Source organism: Hyperolius riggenbachi, chromosome 2 (genome assembly GCF_040937935.1).
Source record: "Hyperolius riggenbachi isolate aHypRig1 chromosome 2, aHypRig1.pri, whole genome shotgun sequence".
Classification (NCBI taxonomy): domain Eukaryota; kingdom Metazoa; phylum Chordata; class Amphibia; order Anura; family Hyperoliidae; genus Hyperolius; species Hyperolius riggenbachi.
In genome coordinates this window covers 563,820,679-563,834,784 of record NC_090647.1, presented here as the reverse complement: position 1 = coordinate 563,834,784, position 14,106 = coordinate 563,820,679, and the positions used below count along the sequence as shown (strand labels likewise).

General features: G+C 46.3%; 2 protein-coding genes across 8 annotated transcripts in view; one reads left to right on the top strand and one right to left on the bottom strand.

Moving 5' to 3' along the window:
* The window catches only part of POLQ (DNA polymerase theta), an 88,139-nt gene extending 78,194 nt beyond the window's left edge, over positions 1-9,945 (bottom strand). The window contains exons 1-3 of the mRNA XM_068270941.1: positions 9,859-9,945; positions 6,158-6,977; positions 3,310-3,492 (exon numbers count right to left, since the gene is read on the bottom strand). Of these exons, the coding sequence (XP_068127042.1) occupies positions 3,310-3,492; positions 6,158-6,680 (706 nt within the window). The 5' untranslated portion in view covers positions 6,681-6,977; positions 9,859-9,945. The remainder of the gene's footprint in view (positions 1-3,309; positions 3,493-6,157; positions 6,978-9,858) is intronic.
* Positions 1-14,106, top strand: part of LOC137547392 (uncharacterized) — a 93,917-nt gene that overhangs the window by 12,749 nt on the left and 67,062 nt on the right. For 2 of the 7 annotated variants that reach the window (XM_068270943.1, XM_068270942.1), the window contains exon 1: positions 10,203-10,394. The exons of 1 other annotated variant lie outside the window; for it this stretch is intronic. In XM_068270943.1, coding sequence (XP_068127044.1) covers positions 10,225-10,394 — 170 coding nt within the window. In that variant the 5' untranslated portion in view covers positions 10,203-10,224. 4 more of the 7 variants (XM_068270945.1, XM_068270948.1, XM_068270946.1 and 1 more) reach the window with 4 other exon arrangements.

Genomic DNA, 14,106 nt, shown 5'->3' with positions numbered 1-14,106 from the left:
GTTAGTAATTTGCTAGATAGTGTTAATTTGGGGCGCACAAGTTTCAGCCTGCTGGCCTAGCCAGTAGAGGTCGCCTGTCCATGTCACCAGGCTGGTTGCGTGCACTCCAGCATGCGCTCCAGCTCGGGCCGCGCCCCCATTGATGCTGACAGGCCGCCTTCCTATCGAGCGGCCAGGAGGCGTGGCACAGGCGGAGAGCATCACAGTGACGGCGTCGCCCGCCTCTCCTCCCGCGCTCCGCCTGACTTCAAGGCCGGCATCTCCTCTCGGAGGGACACACTTTGGGGGCCTGCCCTGACGATGCTGGTATCTTAACCAGCGAAACCGGTCGGCATTTGGGCCCGCTCACGGACCAACCAAGTACATGGGGGAATAAGCATGGAAGCCTCACCATTAATGCCTACGCAACAGCTGGATGAGTATCAATTTTGAATCTTATTTGTCGATACAAGTCTAATGTGGAGATGATGGTATATTCCTAAGGAAAAGATATCCATTTTGTCAATAGACATTCTATCAATTGCCAACCAGTTCTTAATTGCCACAATCTGCATGGAGGTGGACTGTTGCTAAGGTTTCCATACTGCATAGGGAAATACAGCTGGGATCTTGGGATCATACTGCATAAGGTGGTTAACCTGGCGGACTATACTTGTTGATCATACTACACCTAGGCTGTTGATGTTTCCCAGAAATAAGAATCCATTTGTGATATAAATTTTTGAGTTATATCAGAACCCATGCAATTTGCTATTTTATTCAACATGGACAACTCTGCAAAAGGATTTATCCTGGCGGACTTTCACTGTCCTGGAGCTTTATACTGAAGATTACATAATAGCAACCTGTCTATACTGGTGGTTTTGGCTCACATGCAATGATGATATATGGATGAACTCTTTGACTAACATTAACACTATCATTCCTACAGGGAATAACAGATTCATATCTGAACCTCTTCTACCTCATTGAGATAACTGGGATGCAAATAGATCTCTCCTTTTTCACTTTTTTATGTGCATATTATAACAAGACAACTGGCCAGTTGATTCAGTGGAACTGTTTAATATCGATGCTTTGAGGCTGTGTGCTACATGCTTAACCCTATATGTTACCTGTACTTGGTCCTTTTTATATATATGTGTACAAATTTTATATTTTTGACAATTGAGTAAATTAAAGTAAAGTATAATTTTTTATCGAATATAGTTTCCTTCCCTCTCTGTTAAAAGGTTTAAAATTGATTGTGTGGGGTCTTAGACCCAGGGAAGCACCTTAGTAATTCGAGATTTATTGGACCTAGACGTGTGAATCAATTCATAAAAGGCTGTGCTGGTTGGGAGAATACTGCATTCTGTATTTTAGACTTTTGTGTGCTAATTCATGAAAATTTTAACAGGTGCTGTAGAACTGCGGTAAATTACCGAAGACCATTGACAAAAAGCTTTGCGGTAACAGCTCGTTACAAGTGAGGGCACTGCGAGGCATCCCGACATCCCTTCAGATGTACATGTTTTGTTATACTGCTTGCTCTGATTCTGTCTATTAGTATTTCTTAATATTCTATATAATTGCCACAGCTTAGATGAACTTCCAAGAAACTTCACACATGCCATGCTTGGGTGATTTTCCCCACTAGCTCCTACACATCTCCAATCAGGAACCCAAGAGGTTAAAACAGACACACAGCCTAAGGTACTCAGGGGATGCCTGGCTTGTTCCGATATCACTCTGTTGCTGCCTGGTGGGAATAAAAGGCTTGTCCCGCCGGCGAAGGCTGCATGTCCTATCAGATTCCACCAGTCAGACTTGCAGGAGATGGGCTGTTTCTATTGGCTCCCTGCTCCTGTCAGTCACAGCTGCCTCTGCGAGTCACGGCTCCAGCACAGACTCACACAGACTTTGCATAGTTAAAGAGAGTCTGAATCGAAAATAATTCTCGCTTTTTACCTGCTATTTAATTTAAGCAGTATGAGGAGAGGTGAAACGCCGCATTCCCGCAGCAAAACGAAGGCTTTTTACCCCCCAAATACCTGGGGCAAAATGCGGGGAGAGCTTCCTGAAAGAGGCAGAGCTTTGCGTTGTAGCGGCGCGGGTCACGTGGTCCAGGTGAGGTAATCAGGATTGTACTGTGTATGCGCAGTAGTTCTGCGCCTGCGTAGTACAATCCTGATGACGTCGGCTGGACCACGTGACCCACGCGGTGGAGCGCAGAAGAAGCCGACCCAGAACCAAACCTGGCGAGGTCGGCTTCTGCAGCGGAGAAGACCAGGCACCACCGGAGCTGCGGTGAGGGCACAGGACGGCTGCCAGGGGCTGGAAGAAGCCCCAGGTAAGTGGAATTTGTTTTTGTTTTTTTGGAGCCTGAACCTTCCCTTTAAGACCACACCAGAGGTGTCGGTAATTACTGTGGGTATTAACGCTTGTTCTAGTTTTCATGAATTGACATTTGCTGACATTTACTGACGTGTGTTGAGGTAGTTACCACACAAGTCAGTAATTTACCTCACTGCTCAGTAACTTCAGCTTTCCATGCGGTAACAGGGTTCATGAATTGACACTTTCCTGAGTGTTCGGTAAAGTCAGCAGTTTTCTGCATTACCGCATGCCGTAATGCTTTATGAATCGAGGCCAATGTTTCAACTCAGCCAGTTTCTTCTGCTGCCAACTCTGCTATACAGGTTAAGAACGAACCTACAGTTCCCTATCTCCCGGGGACTACCTGTATTATTTTCATAAGTGCTGGGGCATTTAACAGAGAAGACCTGCTTTACTATTCTACACTCCTGGGGGCAAAATCACTGCTAGGATTTCATTATGCTAGAAGGTTAGTACAGGAACTAAGGTGAATGTGAAAGTTAAAGTGAAAGTGCTTTACAGGGAACCTAAACTGAGAAGGATATGGATTTTTCCTTTTAAAATAATACCAGTTGCCTGACTCTCCTGCTGATCCTGTGTCTCTAATACTTTTAGCTACAGCCCCTGAACAAGCATGCAGATCAGGTGTTCTGACTGAAGTCAGACTGGATCAGCTGCATGCTTGTTTCAGGTGTGTGATTCAGTCACTACTGCAGCCAAAGAGATCAGCAGGACTTCCAGGCAACTGGTATTGTTTAAAAGCAAACACCCATATCCCTCTCAGTTTAGGTTCCCGTTAAGCTAATGTTGATGTTAGGGTTACAGTTAGTGTTTGGATCACTGTAGGAGCGTGGGTTGCTTCCAGGGTAAGTGCCGGGGTTATTTGTACACAGTACACCCCGAATCATGTTCAGCAGTGAGAGCTGTGTGCAGAGAGCAGCCAGAACTCACCAGAATACACCAGATTCCTCCCGGAGAGAACCTGTCCCATCATCAGGCACTCTGCCTGCCACTCAAACATCTGCACCACCCCCAGGCGGCCATACTTCTCCAGGACGGCTCCAGGGAGACCCCAGCTGGCCAGCAACAGCTTGTCTGCCAGACCCTCCGGAGCGGCCATGTGGACGCTGTGCCCTGCAGGAGGAGGAGAGAGGGATGAACGTTCTGCTTCTGGCCTGTCAAACATAAATGTGAGACAAACATCTCGGCATCAAACTACACCTGTAGTGACAGTTCACTGGCAATGATCTCATGTCTGTGGCTGCCTATAGACACTGCCAGAGTACTGTGGCATGAAAAGGAGAGGAGGTCTGTCTGCAAGGCATTCAGCAATGGGCGCTAGTCTAGTTTAGGGGACCCAGCAGGAAACGTCATAGGGAAATTCAGCTAATGTGATTGGGTGGACGGCACCCTCTCCAACTGCCCGGTTTCCAATAGGTTGTAGTAAGCTACGCCCACACTATTCGGCCAATCAGAATGCTTTGTGCGGTAAGAGGGTACTGTGATTGGAGAACTGTTCACTATGAGGTGTTCTGCTGGGTCCCCTGAAGTAGACCAGCGCTAGCATCCTTGTTCTGATGACTATTGCCCCTTCCTTCTAAGCTAGTGCCATAAGAATCAGTGGGGTGACATCGCCATAGACATGCAATGCTGACCCAACACTCAGCAGTGACACTGGATCCTGGTGAGCTAGATTTGTAGCCCAGACAGATCCTGATGATGAGAGATCTTTCTTGAAGCTGATGGTCAACAGAAACATCTGACCGTGTCTGTTACGGCTGACCTAAAGGACACCTGAGGTGAGAGGGATCTGGAGGCTGCCATATTTATTGCCTTTTAAACATCGCACATTGCCTGGCTGTCCTGCTGATCCTCTGCCTCTTTTAGCCATAGCCCCTGAACAAGCATGCAGGTCTGATGTTTGACTTGATTTGCCACATGCTTGTTTCAGGTGTGTGATTCAGACACTACTGATGCATGTCAGATCAGCAGGACAGCCGGGCAACTGCTATTGTTAATAAAAGGAAATAAACATGGCAGCCTCCATATGCCTCACTTCAGGTGTCCTTTACAGGGGCACTATGACGAAAAAATTGTAAAATTTAAAATATGTGCAAACATATACAAATAAGAAGTGCGTTTTTTTCCAAAGCAAAATGAGCCATAAATTACGTTTTTCTTATGTTGCTGTCACTTACAGTAGGTAGTAGAAATCTGACAGAAGCGACAGGTTTTGGACTAGTCCATCTCTTTATGGGGGATTCTCAGGGATTTATTTATTTTCAAAAGCATTTAGTGAATGGCAGTTACTCTGTCCAACTGCCAAAAAAACTGTAGCGAGCAGGGAAGCTGGCCAGCATCATTGTTTAAATCCTTTTTAGGGAAAATCTTTATAAAGAATAAAAGCCTTGCTGAGAATCCCCTATGAAGAGATGGACTAGTCCAAAACCTGTCGCTTCTGTCAGATTTTTACTACCTACTGTAAGTGACAGCAACATAGGAGAAAAGTCATTTATGGCTTATTTTACTCTGGGGAAAATGTACTTCTTATCTGTCTATATTTGCACATATTTAAAATTTTAAAAATTTCCCCATAGTGGCCCTCGCACATATTTTCATATTTATCTCGAGTGAAAGTCTATAGTGTGTAAAGGTACAGCCTGACTAAAATGGAAGTCTGTACATAGCTTAATACCTTAAAGCACACCTAAACTGAGAAGGATGTGGAAAATGACATATTTAAACAATAGCAGTTGTCTGACTTCCCTGCTGATCCTCTGCCTCTAATACATTTAGCCACAGCCCCTGAACAAGCATGCGGATCAGATGTCTCTGACTCAAGTCCGATTGGATTATCCCCATGCTTGTTTCAGGGTTCGGATTCAGACACTACTGCAGCCAAAGAGACCAGTAGGACTGCCAGACAGCTGGTATTGTTTAAAAGGAAATAAATATAATATCCTCCACATCGCTCTCACTTCAGCGCTGCGTAATATGTTGGCACTTTATAAATACAATAATTAAATAAATGTTCTCCAAAATTGAACTGGGGGGTGGAGCGTCCAAAATGGGTAATGCAATAAAACAAAAAATAAGGGGGAGGGAGGAGTCTTTACTATTCAGATGGAAGAACCCAAACCACAGGGTAAATATAAACACATTAAATGATTTATTCAGCACGATTAAAAGGACTACGTGTTTCACGGGTCTCAGCCCGCTTCTTCAGCAATTCAGGTTTCTTTAAAAAAAAAAAATTTCTGGCGTCCATGCTTGTGACCATATTTTAAAGACACTTGTATTGACCTGCAGAAGCGGGCTGAGACCCGTGAAACGTGTTGTCCTCTTAATCGTCCTGAATAAATCATCCAATGTTTTTACATTTACCCTGTGGTTTGGGTTCTTACATCTGGAGTGGTAAAGACACCTCCCTCTCCCTTATTTTTTGGCGTCCCCGCCCCCCAGTACTACACATTACATCTCCTCTGGAAGTGTTCACCTTCCGGGTGTGATGTCATCTAAGAAGGACCAACCAGGAGTGCGACCATCCAGTACCGTTAGGACCTGGAATACCGAGCGGGGACGGTTATTTCCCTGTTGGCGATATACGGTGGTTGCAGGGACTGCAACTCACCTTTGTGAGTATAAAAACTCTTGTACTACAATCTAACCTCTAATACCCCACAATACTGCACCATTTGGCTCCTGGTCTCTCCTGGTCATACAGGTGACCGTGGTATCCCCACAGTGACCACCATTCCACCTTCAAAATAAAAGCACTTCTCAGCAGACTCATACTTACCAGTGGCAGTAAGGCTGCTTTCCAGCACTGTTCTGTCCAGTCCTGCAGGGGGTGCTAGCACAGACAGAGACAGGTTAGCTCCTGTAGGGGGTGCTAGCCTAGACACAGACAGGTTAGCAGTAATATTCTGGCCCTGCCTCCTCTGTTTCTCCAGGATGGAGGCCTGCTGTGCCGGACTGAACAGGATGTAGTGTTTATCAGCAGCAGGTCCAGCGCTGACATCAGCCAAGGATCCGCCGCTGCCTCCAGCGCCCGCAGCCTGGACCCGCGGAGACGTTCGGGCATTCACTGGTCTGGGTTTCCCATACTTGCTGTAGGTATGTCGGGCAGCTTTCTTAGACACAGAAGGGCTGGAGGAGTCGGACGCCGAGCTGGACAGCCGGTGACGTTTGCGGCTGTTGTGAGGCCCTAAAACGCCTTTCGTCTTCAGCGGCTTCTTGGCCTTTTTTTCATCTTCCTTCGCCTCCAACCCCCCAAATAAAATCTGGGCCAGCCTGGAGCCGTTCCCCGGTAATCCCGCCATCGTGGACTGTCCGTAGGATGAGTAGGTTGTACAATACTAGAATTGTCATTAGTGAATCCAATCTCATCAATTCATTGCAATAAAATCACTTCCCAGCAGAGACATGTCCATGGCACAGAAAACATCTGCAGAGTAACAGGAATTCATGGCGGATATCTTCTCATCTCTGGTCTCCACCAGTCTCCAGTCATAATTTCACCGCCTTTCATTTTACAGTCATATGACCACTGCCTGATCCGACACCAGGGCGCCGAGAAGAGGAGGACGTTTCACCGCCAGCCCGGCAAGCTGCAGCATCTGTCACGAGAAATAAAATGTAAGATGAAGTAGCCATTTTGTAAATGTCAACAATACAGCAAGGCTGACGCTTCCTTAATTTAACAACTTTATTGATGCAGATAGCCAATGTTTCGTGACCCACAGGCCCCTTCTTCAGGGAAAGTCTGTCAAAGGGCTCTATTCTCAAAGACTTCCCGCATGCGGTAAAGTGCATGCGGGAAGTTTGCACCCAAAATACCGTCAAGTTGGAATTCTCAAAATGTTCCGCATGTTTTTTCCGCATGCGGGAAAAGTGTGGTAAAAGTGCGGGATTCATGCGGAAAAATTTCCGCAAAAGTCGGTATTTTCCGCAATAAAAGATCAATTCTCAAAAATGTTCAGGCGCATAATTTCGTCGTTAATTACCGATTTTTTATCACCTACAAGTAATAGGTGATATATTCCGCATCCCATTGACTTTAATGAAGTGTGGAGGCTTAAGGGCTGTGCTTGCTGGACTTTAACTTTTTTTTTTTCAAACACTTTTTCATGCGACCTTTTTACCGCATGTTTTCCGCACGTTTAAAGGCTGTTTACGCATCTTTTTTCCCGCATGCGGAAAACATGCGGAAAATATTAGTGAATGTGGAAAAAATGCGGAGTTTACCGCTGGCGGGAATATATCGGTAAAATTTTGCGGAAAATTTGGCTCTTTGAGAATAGAGCCCAAAGCATCCGCATGACAATTTCCACTACATCTGCCACTGCACTCGCCAACAAATGTTCTCCATCCAGTGGGCTGCAGCACTCTGGACGGAGCACATCGCTTGTTGGCAAGGGCAACGGCAGATGTTGTGGGAATTGCCATACAGATTAGCCCTGAAGAAGGGACCTGTGTGGGTCATGAAACTTTGGTTGGCTGTCTGCATCAATAAAGTTGTTTAATTAAAAGCCATGCCAGCCAGGAACAGGAAGGGAGGCGGGAAACCTACAGCAATAACAAACTTCCCTGTAGGTCTCTGATGCTGTCTGTGCTCACTTCCAGTTAGGGAAAATCTTTTACTGAAGGACACAGATAGCAATTTAAACCTGACATACTTTCTAATACTTCCCCATTTTATCCAGACCATCGTTAGTCTAGTTTAGGGGATCCAGCAGGAAGCCTCATAGGGAAATTACGCTAGTACAATTTGGTAGACGGCACCCTCTCAAACTTGTAGGCTTCAGATATGTTGTTGTAAACTACGCCCACACTATTCGGCCAATCACAAGGCTCTGTGCTGTAGAGGGTGCTGTGGTTGGAGAACTGTTCCCTATGAGATATCCTGCTGGGTCCCCTAAACTAGACTAGTGCTGATCGGCCTCCACCGCTGCCTGCTTGTCCCTGACAGCTGGACAACCGAGGTTAGAAGGCAGCAAGCAGGAACAGTCCGGACAGATCAGGTTGTTAGCAATGAACACGTTGGATCCAGCGCAGGAGATTTGGGTGCAGCCGGCGCCACCATAGACTGTAATAGGAATTACATCTATAGCAGCGCATAGAGAGTAATTTCGGTGCCGTCAGAAGACAGAGCTAAAGTTACTTTTAAAACACTGTAATTTGGCAGCCAGCAATAGCTGGAAGCCGAATTACATCATTCACCCCCATCCACGTGGACCTGGAGGGGGAATAGTAATTAACACGGCCGGGACTTGTGCAGGAGCAGGATAAGCCGTATATCGGCTGTATCCTGCGCCCAAGTCTCCAGGCAGCGATTTCACTCGTACTCGTCAGCAAATGGGGGGTTAGCAAACCAAGCTTCTTGGGAGTACACAGGACTGGAATTAGGACATGGCAGGTGGTCAGCAACAGTCAGCAAACCAGACAAGGTCCTAAGGAATATGCAGGAGTGGAGTCAGGGTGATAGTACCCCTCAACTAGACTAGCACATACAAACCTAACATGCTATGGTCAAAGGTACTCAACATAAAACATATGGAACAGGAAGTAAGGGGTGGGGGAAGGGGATCCCTCATCAGGGGACAAAGACAGCTAAATAATTGAACAGGTATTTAAAGTGGGCCTGAACTCTTGCACAGGACAGAAGGAAATGTAAAGAAATGCACTCTGTATGTATTTATATAGTTTATCCTGTCTAACTCCCCCTCATCTGTTTCTAGTCACAAGTTGTAATTTGATCTCTCCGCTGTCACTTGACTGCCACGGCAGATAAGCTAATTTGAAAGCATAGGTTGTTAACTATATGTTCTTCTTTCATGAAAGCAGGAAGTAAATACATTGTAGATTTATTGCAGGATTTGTACGAGCTGTAACAGAGAAATGTTTTTCTGTAAAGGTTATTAAGCTGTTGCTTATCTTTTAGAGCAGAGAGGGAGTTCTGAGTTCAGGTCCGCTTTAATGCTACCGTTAAACAGCGTACATTTGAATACGGCGCTGGTAGACTTGGGCGCAGGATCCAGCTGTTAAATGGCTGGTCCTGCTTCTGCACAAGTCCGAGGCGTTTTAATTACTATTCCCCCTCCAGGCCGACATGGATAGTGGGGGAATGAAATAATTCGGCTTCCAGCGATTGCTGGAGGCCGAATTATTGTGTTTTTTAAACAACTTCGGCTCCGTCTTCTGACGGAGCCGACCTTCCTCACTGAGCGCCGCTATAGACTGATTCCCATTACAGTCTATGGCGGCGCTGGCTGCGCCCAAAGCTAGCAGCGCTGAAAAGCACTGCTCCGGTTAAACACCCTATATTTCTGGATTTGGTTCCGGGACAAGAGGCTGGCAGCCAGTGATTGGGGACACCTATAGTGAGGGATGTGGGGAATGGCAGCGAGGGGCTCATTGGCTGCCGGGGGGGAGGGGATGTCACACAGGAAGTCGCTGTCCCCGGTGTCCCCTCTATAGCTGGGAGTCCCCATTCCTTACCGCTCGCCCTCCATGGGAACAGCGACCATTACTTCTGGTTGCTTCAAACTGCGCGGGGCTCCCCTGTCATCGTCATCAATCTGCGCCGCCATGTTTCTTCCGGGTAGTAGCACTGCAGCGCGTAATACTGACGTCACCGCACGCCGCCGCCATTTTTGTCCCGGGCAGCAGGATGTGTGATGGCATGCAGTGTGGGCAAGGGGGGGCGGCATTGTGGGCAAGGGGGGGGGGGGGGGGCGGCATTGTGGGCAAGGGGGGGGCGGCAGTGTGGGCAAGGTGGGAGGGGCGGTGGCTGCAGTGTGGGCAAGTCAGGTGGCTGCAGTGTGGGCATTGGGTAAGGGGGGTGGCACTGGCTGTAGTCTGGCCATGAAGAGGAAACTTTCTGCCTGCTGTCCTTATGATAAGTGTGGCCTCAGGGGTGCTGCACAGCCATTACTCTGGCCCTTGTTTCCAGGGCTAGTGCCTAGCCTAGTGTGCTACCTGGAGAGTCTCTGCTGTGCCTGGGAATACTGTAATGAGGGAAACTGTAATTGGGGGTACTATAATTAAGGAAGTACTAATACAGGGGGACACTGTAATAGAGGGAGTACTCATGGGGGGGGGGGGGGGGGGGGAGGCACATTATGTAGAGACTACTAATAGGAGGGCATAGCTCAGACCCTCTTTGGGAGCCCTGTCCCTCTTTCCTGCTCATTTGTCCCTCTTTTAGGACTTTGTCCCTATTTCTATGTAAATATATATATTTCTCTACTGAAAAATGTGTTTGATTGACTCTAAACTTTATTCTCGTCTTTTAAATTGATATAGCTCTTATTTTCAAATGTTACTATGAAGGGAAATGAAGCAGGATAGAAAGGACCAGTGTGGTTTGAATTATAAAACAGCATATTATTCTTATGAAATCTTTATGGTACGTGTGACTAGGGTTGTGATGGGGGTGTGGCATGGGCGTGGCTTAAGTGTCCCTTTTTCTCATCTCAAAAAGTTGGGAGGAATGGGAGGGCACTGTACTGGAGGGAGTATTCATGGAGGTGTGTATGGGGCCTTCAAGTGGCAGTTATCTCCAGTTATCCCAACGACTCAACCTATTCTCCATGCTGTATTCCAAGAACCCGTATCACACACATTACAGTGTTAACTCCATGGTTGTAAAAGCGCACTGGAAAAATGCAGGAGGTTTTTTTTCTGTGCTTTGCGACTTTTGACACAATTGCAAAGTCTCGTTTGATTGTATCGAGTTGAACAGAAATGCAATCGGACCAGAAATGCAGTATGGAGTGTATTAGTGCTAACGTGTAAATCAGACTGCTCCTATGGGAAGAGTACCACGATTTATAGTATCTGTATATAAGGGTAATGAACGGCCTTGCAATCAGCAAAATATGCGCATTTGCAAAATCAGATATAATATAATAAGGCATGGAGCTGGTATGGTTGAGGTAAGCCAGCGTGAAAGTCCATAGGGAGCAGTTCTCCAATCACTGCAACGTCTACAGCATATAGCGTTGTGATTGGCTGAATAGTGTGTGCGTATTAATAGTACAACCTATCTGAATCTTATAAGTCCATTTCAGAGCAGGGACAAGGTCCTCCAGCACCCAAGGCTGAGACACCAAAGTGCGCCCCTCCATCCCTCCACCCCAGCCGTCACACACTGATTGCTATTACACTAAGAGGTGCCACAGGGCCCACAACCTCCCCAACACCTCAATATCTAGTTATCTGGCTTGTAGTCACTGCTATGTATCCCCTTTTCTTATTTATTTCTGCTTCATACACAATTAGGAATGACAACTGAATGAATTGTGCGCCCCCTCCTACACTGCGCCCTGAGGCTGGAGCCTTTCCAGCCTATGCCTCGGCCCGGCCCTGGTCCATTTGGACTTTCACGCTGGGTTGCTTAACCCATACTCGCTCCTAAGGCCTTATATTCACAAGCCAAACACTGCAACTAATGCATTTGTTCTGCTTAAGTTCAACTGAAGTGAGAGGGATATGGAGGCTGCCATATTTATTTCCTGTTAAACAATGCCAGTTACCTGGCAGCTCTGCTGGTGTATTTGGCTGCAGTATTGTCTGAATCACACCAGAAACAAGCATGCAGCTAATCTTGTCAGATCTGACAATAATGTCACACACCTGATCTGCTGCATGCTTGTTCAGGGGCTATGGCTATAAGTATTAGAGGCAGAGTATCAGCAGGACAGCCAGGCAACTGGTATTGCTTAAAAGGAAATACATATGCCAGCCTCCATATGCCTCTCTCTCCATTTGTCCTTAAGTTCCACCCGGCATACTGGAATATTTATAGCTGAGTGATTATCACTACTACTGGGTCTGATAAGCTAAATGCAAAGTTGTGGTTCAGCTTTTGTTAATTCCATAGAATGAATGAGCAGCATCATTTTGCATCCTTACGATCCGTGATTGCCAGTCAACCAGGAATGGGTTAATGTGTGGCACCGCCCAGCTGATCCCAGCTTATAAATAGAGGGGAGGAACGTATGGATCCTGAGCTGGATCCCATCCCAGACGGCAGTGAGTCCTCTTGCATGCTGTGATGTGCTGGTTGACTTGAGTTTGGTATTGGGCATTGCGCCACAGGCAGTGGACTTTGTTTGGGTGCAACTGGCTCTTTGCTGGTGCCAATCAGATTTGGAAAATGCGAATTAACAGTTCTTCTCTACTTTAGGGGACTCGGCTGGAAAACTTTTAGTGAACGGCTTTCCAATAAATGTGCCCTCTACTGCATGAAGCATTGTGATTGGCCAAATAATGTGGATGTATTATTACCGAACAGTTTGATAGTAGCGATGGCTGAAGAGATGCAAATAAGTTTGCTAAATTTCCTGTAAATTATATGCAGCTTGGAATTGGACCAATAAAACTGACAGGTAGTTACCCTAATTGGTCCAATTTTACGCGGCATATGATTTACATAAAACTTGATGAATTAGGAAAACTTATTTGCAACTGCTTGATCCGCTCTATGTGAGAGGGAGCTGTCCAACCAGTCATGTTACAGGAATTTCCCTGTGAGGTTTCTTGCTGGGTCCCCTGAAGTAGACTAGCGTCAAATTACTGAACAGCTAGGGTAATTCATTGCACAGCTGATGGGTAGCGATGGGCAATTAAATCTGGCTTGCATGAAGATTTGTATGCCAGCTGCAGTTATTAGCATCTTACTGACCATGGCTATCATTCATAAAGGGGTGTTCGGTAAATAAAATCTGTGCTGGAAAACCCCGCATTCGGTAGTTTAGACTTCAGTGTGCTCATTCATAAAAATGTTGCCAGTTGCACTAGCACTGCGGTGATTTTCCGAACTAGGCTGGCGTAACCGTAGAAGCTGCCTGAGTCCCTCCATGCGCTGCTCTCACTGCTGTTGCGTGGGAGGACTGTCTCCATGTATTCCGCATGCTTATCGCTACTTCCAAGGGAGCGGTATTCCCCATCCTCATACCGCTTGCTCTAATCTTTATGAATTGACATTTAGTGACATTTGTTAAGATAATCACCGCACAAGGCGGTCATTTATTGCTCTGCTCAGGAATGTCAGCTTTTCATGCGGAAACAGCCTTCATGAATAGACCTTTTGCTAATGTGCTCGGTAAATTTTCAGTGATTAAGCAAGCACCCACGGAGTGGTTTTCAGATATGATGTGCTAAGACTTGTAGTGCCTCTGCACAGGTAGACACTCCAGACAGTCCTTCCTTCAGTCAAGTCAGCACCATCACTTGTATAAATAGCTCTTTATTGTTTAAAATGGCATGACAATCTTCAAATCAGCGACAGCCCCGCTGTTTCGGTCATAGACCTTTCTCAAGCTGGATAGAATCATATCATACCAGTAAGCACCATAAATCACCCTTAAATAGGTCTCCTCAGGACCCCTGAGCCAATCAAATATGGGTATCCCTAGCCAATCAGCGTGTAGCAGTGTTCAGGCGGACTGCATAGAGAACTGCAGCCTCTAACATGCAAATGGGTAACCATATTTGGCTAGGGATACCCATATTTGATTGGCTCAGGGGTCCTGAGGAGACCTATTTAAGGGTGATTTATGGTGCTTACTGGTATGATATGATTCTATCCAGCTTGAGAAAGGTCTATGACCGAAACAGCGGGGCTGTCGCTGATTTGAAGATTGTCATGCCATTTTAAACAATAAAGAGCTATTTATACAAGTGATGGTGCTGACTTGACTGAAAGAAAGAACGTGCTCGGTAAAGTCAGCTGTTTTCAGC